Source organism: Paramisgurnus dabryanus, chromosome 1 (assembly GCF_030506205.2).
Source record: "Paramisgurnus dabryanus chromosome 1, PD_genome_1.1, whole genome shotgun sequence".
In the NCBI taxonomy this organism is placed as follows: domain Eukaryota; kingdom Metazoa; phylum Chordata; class Actinopteri; order Cypriniformes; family Cobitidae; genus Paramisgurnus; species Paramisgurnus dabryanus.
In genome coordinates, this window is record NC_133337.1 from 45,660,178 (window position 1) to 45,672,996 (window position 12,819).

Genomic DNA, 12,819 nt, shown 5'->3' on the forward strand with positions numbered 1-12,819 from the left:
TGACCAAACCAAAATAATGTGGTCTATACAGAGACCTTTATGATAAGTGCTTTTGAGAGAATAGATGAGAGAAAGTTAGGTTAAGTATGACTGTGTTTACGTCGCATTCGGGTCAGTAGCCTAAGTACGTTAGCTGTAACTGTAGACATCTAACAACAAGCTCTGCAGGTACAGTACATGTTTATTGTGACAACATGGCCTCACTCCCAGGAGCACTTTTTACTTTATGACAATTTTGTTACAGTCTAAGAAAGGATGTGTTAATTTTATCACATTGTTTTGTGTTAAACTATATAACACATTATGTGTCATTACGTGTTGATTTTGAGTTCGAATAAATGAAATGGACAACACAAGATGTGTTAAAACAACACAAAGTGTGTCATTCCAAAAAATAACACATTAGATGTGTTGTCTTTAACTAGACACAAGATGTGTTAATTTAACACATTCATTTTGAGAGTGTACTTGTATGCTATTCTGTATACATGCCAAAGCCAAATCAGAGTTGCTTGTTTGTACTTTAAGTGTTTTGGCAGACATTTACTGACAATAGTGAAGATCTTAAACAAGGTGAATATGAATCCAGGCCGTCTTAGATAATTGATTTTTGCAATGACCTTCTTGTCGGAGTCTCTTAAGGGGGTCGCACACCGGCTGGCCAGCTCAGCGCCGCGCCATGCCGTTCTAAAAAACTCGAACACATTGCTTTCTATGAGTATACGCACACCAACGCCGACAGGTGGCGCCTGTCCGTGCCGCCCAGCTACGACTAAGGAAGTCATAGTTTAACATTAAATAACATCATATTTGTCCCAAATCATTAACGATTAACATTGGCTGCTAACGTATATTGTTGTACATATACACACAAATAAAAAAATCTTGTGCCTAAAAATGGCCTAAAAGAAGGGACTCACTATATAAAATACATTTATTATCATTAGATGGATTCATTCGATTGCATTGGACAAAAAGGAACTAAAACTTAGATTCTCGCATAAAATGTATTCCTCAGAGGATTAGGAGCTCATGAGATCTGTTGGAGTTGACTGCAAGTATTAGCTAAAAATATCTAATTTGTGGATTTTATTTTAAATTAGTCACTGTTTTGACAAAAAATAAAAAGAAACATTGTATTTTATGTAAACATAAATGCGAATGATAACATTATAATATTTGTTGTCTTAAACTGTGGCTACAACTTCAAGTGCACACACACACACACACACACACACACACACACACACACACACACACACACAGCAATTGTGAATATTGTCTGAGCATAGGTACAGGTGGGCTGGATCATTTACACTCACCCAATCCAAGCTCTGCAGTCAGTGCAGTTTATGTGCAGGATACAGGTGAAAACTTCAAAACACAGCATACTTTCCAAGCAACAACAGAAGACGCAGAGCAGGTAGGGACCATTATTCACAGTCTATTTATTTATGCACCATAAACAGCAAGCATAGCCAACCTGTGAGAGATAACAACATAAATGTTTAAAACAATTAATGTGGATCATAACAGACAGGTGTACATGTATGCTTATCAAACTTAAATTTGGCGAGAATGAAGTCTTAAGGTCTTAGTCTAAATGTAACATGCATGCATGGGTCTGTCATTATATACTCACCCTCAAGTCCTTTGTAAGTTTTATGTAGTTTTCTTTCCTGAAACACAAAACTACTTATTTACTACAAAATTTCCAAGCGGCATTTTCTCATGCAGTGAAAGTGAATTGTGATTATGGCTGTTAATAAAAAATGTCAGTATACAACTGCTTAAAATTCATCTTTTTCATGATTTAGATCTAAATTATAGTACACAAGTGATGCTTCAGAGGCTTGATGACATTTAGTTTACTTGCAACAATAAACAATCTTAATAACTTTTGGTTTAACATGTTTATGGAAAATAGGATTAGTAAATTGCACAAATATATATATATATATATATATATATATATATATATATATATATATATATATATATATATATATATATATATATATATATATATATATATATATTCTTTAACATGACAAATGAAAAAAAATCAGCATTTTTACAGTGTACATTGTGTGTGAACTGTCCCTTTAACTGCATGGCCACCATACAGTAGATAATTTCTCTGTAAATGGGCACAAGGTGCGGTCAGAAACGTGTCGAGTGAAACCACTGTCCAAAAGTCCAGTCATCCACCGAATTGTATTCCTTGCTTCCTGTTGCTGTCATACAGGGATCAGAATCCGTGGATGTGAGCAGAGATAAAAACTCGCTGGTTTTCGGGGTGTTAGAGGAAGGGCTGAGTCAGGATATGGGCGACACTTGAGCCACATTAGGGAGTAATTTTAAATGAGAGTGCAAAATGCGTGTGTGTGTGTATGTGTGTGTGTGAAAGAGAACATGCTGTATTTGGCAGGCTGAAAATCACTGAACCCAAATGACCGACAAGTTGAATAATAGACAGCTATGTTTCTCTCACTGCCGTATGCTTAAAATATAATATTCACTTGTTATAAATTAACTGCAAATATCAGTTTTTTGAACATAATTAGTGATGTATGCATTGAAATACGTGCTGTTTAATTTTTTAGTTGACCGCTTGAGGTACTTTCCTGGAATGTCATAGCAGCTGGCATAAAACAGAATGTTGCGTAAACATTTCAAGCTAATTTGTTTCTACTGATCTTTACCGTACACAGTGGTGTTTTTCAGGTATGCAAGGGACATTAAAAATGTCAATATTTCTGTTTCATTTAAAGTGTTACAGGCGAAGATTTATGAAGCATGGCTAGCAAAGTACTCGTGCTAGTGTTAAAGTGACACAAAGCGTATAATAATACAGAAACGTCCGTACAAACGCCAAGGTTAATTACAATTCCCCCTCAATCCTTGTAATCAAATTCAATGACTAACTTCCCAACCGTGACTCTAAAAATATAAATCAAATACACTTGTATTTACACCTGTAATACTGTTCTGGTCCATATGAGCCTGTGTTGGAACTAGTAAAACTTTAGCTAAATAAAGTGCCTTAAACTTCCTGGGAACACAGAAACTGAAGGTCATTATGGGTGAGACAGGGCCTGGGGTGAAGAACTTCTGCTCCCCACACACGAGATGGTTTCGTGCCACTGAACCTTGTGTAGCTGCATGGACGTTTTTGCTTTAAGTGGGCATGTAATGGTCTTGTTAAGCCCTGGAGCAATGCAGGAAAGGAGGTAGGAGGTAGGATGTACCGGGACTCTGACATTCAGAACATTGCCATATGTCACCCATCAGCGGTTTACAACCTTCAGCTGAATGGGAGCAGAAGAATCACTCACCGACAGAGAGACATCTAAACATACAGTTGTTGTACATATACACACAAATAAAAAAATCTTGTGCCTAAAAATGGCCTTAAAGAAGGGAACTTCACTATGCCAATAGTATTCACACACTAATTTGGTGGACATAATTGCTTGGCAATCCGGAATATTGAGAGAGAAGAGCATGGCTGGTTTAGCTCAACTGGTAAAGCATGGCACAAACAAACCAACCATAGTTTCAAATCCCAGGGAACACACACCACTTCATCATTTACCAATAAAGATAATCCACAGTAATTAGTAAATACTGGAAGTTGCGTTTGTACAGTTGTCCTGTAATTGTGTTAAAGAATAAGCTCATGTGATTGAGGTAAAAACCGCAAAAAGAAAAAAAACTCGTGTTCCACGAGAGGAGAAAATTGGATGACACTTTGACTCTTTCACACGATTACAGAAACATGACTACATAATCTGACAAGCATTCATGGTTTCACAAGGAAGTGGAGTCCAGTTCATCCAGTTAGATATCGGAACCGGCAGTCCAGTTTGGCTGGGTGGGAACAGTGATCAGAGAAGATGATGTTTAACAGTGGTTTGGCTGTGATAGATCAAACAGCTGCCAAAGGCTCTCCCAATGGGGTGCTTAATTTCAATCCTCTCTAAATGTTGTAGTTTAGAATGGCTTCCTATAATGGTCAATGGAGAATCTCAGGACTCCACCCAGGCGTTTTGGGAAACACAAAATCGTTGAACTTTGTCAGTAACTACGAAACTTACGACAGTAGTTGGCTAACATTGCTTTTGGGAAACGCACCCCAGATAAGCTGCCTTCTTTTAGGGGGCGTGCACACCAAAGCTTTTACGCCCGCGGCCGGGGCATGTTTTCAATTGATTACAATGGAAACTCTGCGTTTTTCAAATAAGCCAGCAGCTAGCATTTTTTCCGTGCTGAAAACCGGCGCTTGGCGTTTTTTCAGCGCTCAGCACTGAGCGTTGAGAGTTGAAAGAGATTCAACTTTGGGTGAAAAGCTCCGCTCGTCAATGTCAGTTCTCACACGGCTGTCCAATCACAGTGGAGGACAGGCGGGACAAGTATCACAACAACCAACTGGCTCACAGCTCAAGTATCATAGCCACCAAAGCGCTCAGCTAAAGAAAGCTAGGGCTTAGCTGAAAAAACAGCTGCCAATTGATGTCCTCCAGGCATTTTAAGCCATGTTTAAAAGTTTTGGTGTGCACAACCCCTTACTGTAGTGTGTAACCAATAGGCTCTTTATCCATTCAAAATGAATTTGATCCAATCAATTTGTAAATCAGATGGAAAAGGAAATATAACAGAAAAGTCAAACATTAACTTTGACTATATCAGCAACTAATTTTATCAGTATGTTTCCTATGGGATTCAAACTTACAACTTTGGGGTTGCCAGTGCCATGCTCTACCAGCTAAGCTATTTTCGATATTTAAATGTAAAAAAAATAATAAAATAAAAATAATGGCATGACAATTGGAAATTGATTGGATTGCGAAAAAAGGCATTACAAATCAGAATGGAGCTACTGTACAGGTGAAGCAAATGGTGGGAATGTACAAGAGGGTTAGTTTTAACTGAGCACTGAGTAAAAAGATGAACCCAACCTGTCGGGATGTAATTTAACCTGTGCTTGGTTGTTTTAATGTAAAAAATTCTGGAGTAATTCAACCGACTGTGGCTGGGTTTCTCCCTTTAGACTCAACATTGGGTTGAAAATAACCCAGCATTTTTAGATTTTATACTGTATAAACACAGACTATTTTTTTATATAAAATGAAGGTGAGCAATGCCTACTAAAAAAGCAAATGACCTATTTGCCTTTGAATGGACACTTGTGGCCATAACTTTAAGGTTTTAAATAAATTTTAGGCTCATTAGAAATAAATTCATGAAAAATATATTACTCCGAGAAGTATGACACCTGATAACTATGTTTACTGGTTTGATGTGAAACCTACTTTAATAGGAGATTTACACGACATTCAGTAGGCTACTCAAATTACAAACAAACACATGCAAGAATTACCGAGCAACTAAGTCAAACTTCATCAGTTGAGAATAGACCAAGAAAGAAAAGCGTGCATTGAAGATATTAGATTTCTTTGCACACAATGCTGTGAAAAACCCACAACCTGTAATAATCTCAATGGTTTGGTGCAATGAGGTCTGTATCCCCAGGCAACCGATTATTATGATAAACTGTATTGACACTAAGCAAAGAGAACATACTGTAAAAAAATGACCAATAGTAAACATTTCCAGATTGTCATCCTAAAATATCTCCGGAAAGCCAAAACATACCAGTTAAAGCCACATCCGACAAAACTGATTGAAGCATGAAACGTGGATGAAATAACTACTAGAAAAAAAACGATCTACAGCAGCTTTTATTTTTCCTTTTTGTGTATTTACATCATTTATATAATTCTCCTAGTCTGGCATTCAAAGTTTTATAAGACAAGACCAGTGAGATTCAATTCCATGGTCTGCAAGATATTTTTCTTCTCAATTTATGGAAGAAACTTCACCTTAATCATGTTCTTTGACAGTAAGTGCAAAAAAACAAGCGGAAAATGCAAAAACCAGCAGCAGTTGAGTGGAAGGTCACAGGGTCCAATGACAACAATAATGTACATTTAAGGAACATGGCTATACCTCATTCAGTTACAGTATACTTGGAAGTGAAGACCCTACACAGACAAGGAAATGAAACTCAATGATACAAACTCTTCATTTAAGATTGTGTGTTCCCTAAACCCTGAAAAATCTTTAGTTTACGTAGCGTACAACTGGATGAAGGCTGTTTCCAGTCCAGCAGGGCCAGCTGGAAGAACATCCTTTGATAAAGGACAGGGACACGTTTAAATCAACGATGCCAGGAATTCAAGCTAAGAGATGGAACATAAAGTGCGTGAGATGTAATTTCAAATATCCGTTTGCGGTTCATTCCACGTTAAACACAGACGGACGTTGCTATTATGGGTGGTGTGGAAAATTTCATAATTTGTGTGATGTGTGCATGTGGTTAGGTGTGTGCGTCTGAACGAAAAGAGTCAGAAAGCTAAAGCGAAGGAAAGTATGTGGTTGTGTGTGCAGAGAATTGTTTTAACCTCAGGCAAAGTTAGTTTTGTTGCTGTATCATTACCAGCAGAAATGTATTTACCTTGCCTCCCATTCATAAATGTACGGTGTGTGTGTCCGAATGTTTGCTTTTGCTTTAAACGGCAAACAGAAGCAAGCACCTTTCTAGAGGTTAAAGTCGTAAACAGACATAATCATCCACCATTACAAAGGCCAACGTGTCCAGAGCATCTGTTTACATAACAAATTTTATATAACACAAATATCCCTAATCTATAGCTTGTATTTCATAACAGGGAATTATAGTGCAACAGACCTAGACTAGCACGGTCGGGTGGGACATGCTTTCTCACAAAACTCGATTTGATTTGCAGCCAAAGTCCCTGGTTTCTCAGCAAGTTGGCCTAAAGCCTGAACATTTTCTGTTTGTTGAGACACTTATTCACCTTTGACCCGCTGATCTTGGACCACAAACGTAAAAAAAGACCTGGTCGCTACACTAGGCTGATGTTCATTATGGTATCCCAAAGCTGAGCTCGTGTTAAGTCCTCAATATGACATGGCCAAACCACCGACCGCAAGCAGTCTCTTGTTCCAAACATCACCACCCAGCCCTACAACAGCTTTAACATTTGCCCCAACACCACTGCTTATGGCACTTATGAGCAAGCGACAAAGCATGGTGGTGTTCACAAATATGCTTTTGTAAAGGTTTGCAATTACCGCATTTACCAAAAATGCACTAAAACAACACAACACACTCTGTGGACATCTGATTTACTTCTTACACTGACAAAAACATCAATTTCAAGTCACATTTTAGAAGACGTGATAGGATGTTTACTGCTAAACCTGGCAAATAACAGCCTGGCTCCTTATTAAGCCAACTGAAAATCGTTTGGGGATTAATTTAGTTTCTTCGCTTAAATTCTGCAACGCTCATCAAAATCTGTTGCAGAAAATGGTTATGTTTTGCTGAAATGCAAATTTGCATATTGTACAAGAAGTTCAAGAGTGCTAAGTATAACCATCATACCTTGTGGTTTTATAACTGCATTTGGTGTAAGGCATTTTTCTCGTAAAGAAATAAAAATCTACCACTGACATCATTCAGAAAAGTTTAAGTTTTTCTCCAAATTAAGAATTAGTTAACTCCAAAAATGTGTCATATTTACTCACCGTTATGTTGTTCCTATCACCTATCGAAGAAATGTATCGCTTTTCTTTCCATGCAGTGTACAATAAATAAGGAATAGGGCCTTAAAGATTCTTCAAGAAAGCAGAAGCATCATTATAAATCAACAATATATTGTTTATGAAACTATACAAGTTCATCTTATATTAAGTAATATGGGGCGGTTTCCTGGACAGGGCTTATCTAATCCCAGACTAAAATGCATGTTTGTGCAGCCTAAATTAAAAAAAAACACTTTGCACTGACATATCTTAGCATATATCAATGCCATTGTTTTGTCTCAAGATGCACACCTGTAATGTTTTTTGTAAGGTTTGTTTGTAAAAACTATTTAAATGCCCTAATTATAACTAAGGCCTAGCCATGGACTAATCTAGACCCTGTCTGGGAAACCGCACATAAAGTTTTACTTAGCTTAATTCACAAATCTTGAAACATCATTTAATCGTTTGCATTCTTTTTGTGAACTATTTCTTTAATGTCATGGGTAAACCTGATGACTTTGCATTTCTCTCATCTCTAGACTGACTCAGCATGAGCTCACGAGCATTGCAGTATTCTGGAGTGAAAAGCAGCGATGACGTACCCAGCGTGCATGCCGAAGACAGCTGTTACACTAAGAGAAAAAGATACGTAAAAAAAGATGGGAGCTGTAACATGGTGGTGCGTCACGTTCCTGATGAATGGCTCCTCTGGATCACGGACATCTTCACCACCCTGGTGGAGATACGCTGGAGGGTCATGTTCTTGACATTTGCCCTCTCCTACATTTTATCATGGCTTTTTTTTGGAGTTCTGTTTTGGTTCATTGCACTCACCCACGGTGATATGAACGACCCTACCAACGAGCCGTGCATGTATGAGGTCCGAAGCTTTGTGGGAGCTTTTCTGTTTTCGTTAGAGACCCAGACCACCATTGGTTATGGCTTTCGGGGCATGACTGAAAACTGCATGATCGGCATCATTTTAGTTACTATTCAAGATGTCATCAGTGTCTTTATTGACACGTTTGTCATCGGAATTGCTGTCGCCAAGATGGCTTCTGCACGTAAGAGAGCCCAGACGGTTGGTTTCAGCAATTGCGCTGTGATCAGCTTACGTGACGGGCACCTGTGTCTGTCATGGCGAGTGGGCGATTTTCGTAGAAACCACATGGTAGATGGAACGGCCAATGCCCAGCTGCTGCGCCACCGAGAACATGCCACAGGGAAAGTTGATGTTTCATACAAAGACCTCAATATTGAAGAGAGCAATATCATCCTGGCCACACCAACAACCATAGTTCATAAGATCGACCCTAGTAGTCCTTTGTACAAGGTGAACTTGAAGGACTTGAGGAAAGAGAGCTTTGAGCTGGTGGTATCGTTCACCTACACGGACGACTGCACAGGAACACTTCACCAGACACGTACATCCTACACTCCCAATGAAATTCTGTGGGGCCAGCATTTTCAGGAGATGATCAAGGTCACCCGCAAGAACTACAGAGTGGACTACGCCTTGTTTAACCACACAGTTAACGTCCTAGTCCCAGAATTAAGCGCAGAGGAGTATGACCTTAAGAAATGCTCTGAACAGCCAAAACACAAACCACTGAACGTAAGTCCTCCAACAGAAGCTGTGGAGTTGGTTAATGGGAAAAGTCCTGAGGTAGAAAAAGCATCCACCAGCCACGCTGTCCAAGTGAACAAGCTATAGCATCAGCCCTGACACGTCCTGACTCTACTATATAGCACTTTATGGGCTTCATCTGAAGGCATTAAAAATGCACGTACAGTTAGCTTAAGTCTTGAAGGTGTGTTGTTATTTAGTGGGACAATATTACATCACACCTTTTAACAAAGACTGGATTGTGGATGAATAATCATCACAAAAGCCCCGTAGATAGGTTGACTTTGACTAAAAAAAAGATCATTCAGAGTACTACTTTTAAAATTATATGGTTGTTTATACCTCTAGTTTTGTCGATCTAAAATCAACAAAACTTTCAGTTGTATCGGAGTAAAACTTTCTGGGCCGGTGTACCGGACAGGGCTCAGGTCAAGTCCAAGACTTAAATGCTCGTTTGAGTTGTCCTAACTAAAATCAGCTTGCACTGACATATTTTAAAATATATCAGTGCCGTTGTTTTGTCTCAAGATACCAGTAATGATTTTTGTAAGGTATGTTGTAAAAACTACTTAAATATCCTAATATAACTAAAGGCCTAGTCCTGAATTAATCTAAATCTAAACTGCAAATATGTTAAGTCACAAAGTCATATCTGATGTGTCTATGTCACATATACACTGTATATGTATCTGTGTGTGTACTGCATGCATTGGCAGTAATGCACAAACTCACTCTTTGCATAAAAAACACACACGCGCGCACACACAAATCTCTTCTTGCTTCAAGATCACAGAGGTAGTTAAACTTTGAAGTGTATTACAGACTCATCTTCTATGAGCTTTAAGGTTCTTTGATATCCAAAGATGTTAAAAAGGCATCCTGATTAAATTATGACCCCAAATTGTTGACCCAAATAAGAGGCTATGGTTCAATTATAATGACACTGACATTAACCTGACCAAATTGCGGTCAGTCAGAGCCTCTTTGGCATCAGCTGAGGAAGTCCAGAACATTGTTCCACCTTATTTTTCAAAGTGGTTAACCTTTTCATCCAAACAGCTAATAAAACCTGGGTTTGGAAACAGAGCCCTGTCAGAATTTTCAATGCTTACAGAGCAAGCATCCAATTCCTAATAAGGACAATTAAACAGGCAATATCTGAGGTGGTCAAGGTACAGCAGCAATAAATAACACTTTTGTTCCACTAATACAGCTTACAATTTCTGCCTATTAAAAGGCATTTTGAGGGGTATATTTTATCTTTACAATACACTAATATGATCAAGCTAACTGTATTGATCATCACATTTTATAATTGTTAGAATATACGGAACAACATTGGCTACACCACCAAATATTTGACATTACAAAAAGCATGTGATGTGCTCTTTAAGCCATATGAGTCGTGCGTTTCCAATTTACATACTATCCTTCCTGTGCCCCCATTCCCATACTATCCGTGCAAAATAGTATTCAAAATCACAATAGGGTATATGCGCAACTTATTTTCGCATTCTTGTTAAACACAGTAGATCGCTTCCGGTTCTGTATGCTCTAAGCCAGGGTTCCCCAAATCTTACCCTGGAGGGCCGGAGCACTGCAGAGTTTAGCTCAAACCCTTATCAAACACACCTGAGCAAGATAATCAAGGTCTTCTTGATCACTAGAAAATCACAGGTGGGTAAGTTTGATCAAGGTTGGACCTAAACTCTGTAGTGCACCGGCCCCCCAGGGTAAGATTTGGGGACAAAGGCATTTCTTCTCACATACATTCAGATGTTAGAATAAAAAAGAACATAACACAAATAATAATAGTACGAATAACAATAACAAGCTACGATAGCACATACCAGCAACCGGAAGCGATCAACCTAGTTTTCCGGTTCGGTCACGTGAAGTTTAACATATACTGTATTAATATGTCCCAAAACATTGGATTGGTCTACTACTTCCAAAACTTCACCTCCCATATTTATTTGTGGGTAGTATCAGCCGTTAAGAGTGTGCATAGATCTGCACTTTAAAACTTTTATGTCTTGTTTACTATTTTACAGTAAACATTACATAAGAATTAATGAATAGAATGGCTAAAATGCAAGGAGGAGCTGTACTTTGTAGTGTCTGTAGTGTCTAGGCAACATTGAGGTGACTTCTGTTACACATTAGTATGTCTCAGTACTTGCATAGTCTTCTTTAGCTATGCACTCAAATGTATATACTTTCCCGTATATACAATACATAGGTTAAGGGCATAGTAAGAGTAGGCCAATTGGGATGCAGCACAGGGCCTAAACAGTGGCACGTTTGGTGTCAGAGTTATTAACAAAAACACATGTCCACTAAAATAAATAAAACCGAGTTGCCGGGTCTCTGGAAATCGTCCTGCAGTCTCCAGCTCTCCACCTTGTGGTTGGATGCAGCGCTGTTCAAGCATCGCCTCAAATTAGGCTGAAAGGTAAACAGAGAGGGGACAGCTCACGCACCATGTTTCGCCTATAAATAGTCTGTATTATTAATAGACTCGAACAAGAAAGTAACTAAAATAAGCTCCATGAAACAGCTTTACAAATAAAAGCCTAACACGGCTCATTACGTGTAAGTAAGCAGGAAAAGCAAAGGCCTGTGAAACTGATGCTGAGTTTTCATTGGAGCTCATATGAAAGGGAATGTAAATACTTTCATTTGACTAAACAGTGAACCGTCATTAATTTCTCTCACAATACTTTCGCATTACTCATTCAGAACAACATGATGCAATCATTATATGTGTTTATAAGTCTCATAATCCAGTTATGCGATTAGGAGCATCCAAGTTTGATTTCACATTTATTTCAATCTTTGATGTGATCTTACTCAGTTAATATTAAAGATATCACAGTTATATTTTCTCAGATTGTTCTTTGCATTATGTAGGACGATGTATAGCTGGGTTTTCAGGCTTGGTCATTTGTTGTATGACAAAATAAAAACAAATATGTGCTGTTTTATTCATATTTATGTATTTGATGAGTATTCTTCATAGTCAGCCCCAAAATATCAATAAACCTACTTCTCCGAATATAAACCATGTTTAACGTTAGTTGGGCTGCATGATCAACACTTGTGGGCAAAATACAGACTTCAAGTCACTGGTTAGTAAACAAAACATGACAGTTCTCAATTACATTGAAATTAGACCCAAATACGTCACACTACATAATATTTAGTACACGGTGTAACGTAAAACAAAACACTTTATAAATATGAGTGAGTTCTTAGTTAACTGCGCAATCGTATATGGTAAATACTGTAGTGTTTACCTTTGGTCCTGTCATTTTCATCGTGTGTATCGTCGTTGTACATAAAACGTGCAAATTATAATCATGTATCAAAGTTAATGTCCTACATTAAATCATCTTATTGACATTAATTTAGTTTTCTGTCAAGTTTTCTCTTCAAAACACTTTCTTTTTCTCAGAGATGAATCTCACCCTCTCACACACTCCAGTCAGTCAGACAGCCAGTCAGTCAGATGGCCGTTGCTTTATCCGCGTGAAACTCTCCCTCTCTCCTGATTGGTAGGTTTTCAAGGAGTG

The 12,819-nt window shown here is 38.3% G+C and overlaps 1 protein-coding gene across 1 annotated transcript; it reads left to right on the plus strand.

Moving 5' to 3' along the window:
* The first annotated feature begins 1,339 nt into the window (after positions 1–1,339).
* Positions 1,340–12,517, plus strand: kcnj16a (potassium inwardly rectifying channel subfamily J member 16a). Its single transcript, XM_065262830.2, has 2 exons — positions 1,340–1,423; positions 8,157–12,517. Exon 2 carries the CDS (start codon positions 8,168–8,170, stop codon positions 9,329–9,331), a length of 1,164 nt encoding a protein of 387 aa, XP_065118902.2. The 5' UTR covers positions 1,340–1,423; positions 8,157–8,167; the 3' UTR covers positions 9,332–12,517.
* The last annotated feature ends 302 nt before the right edge of the window (positions 12,518–12,819 follow it).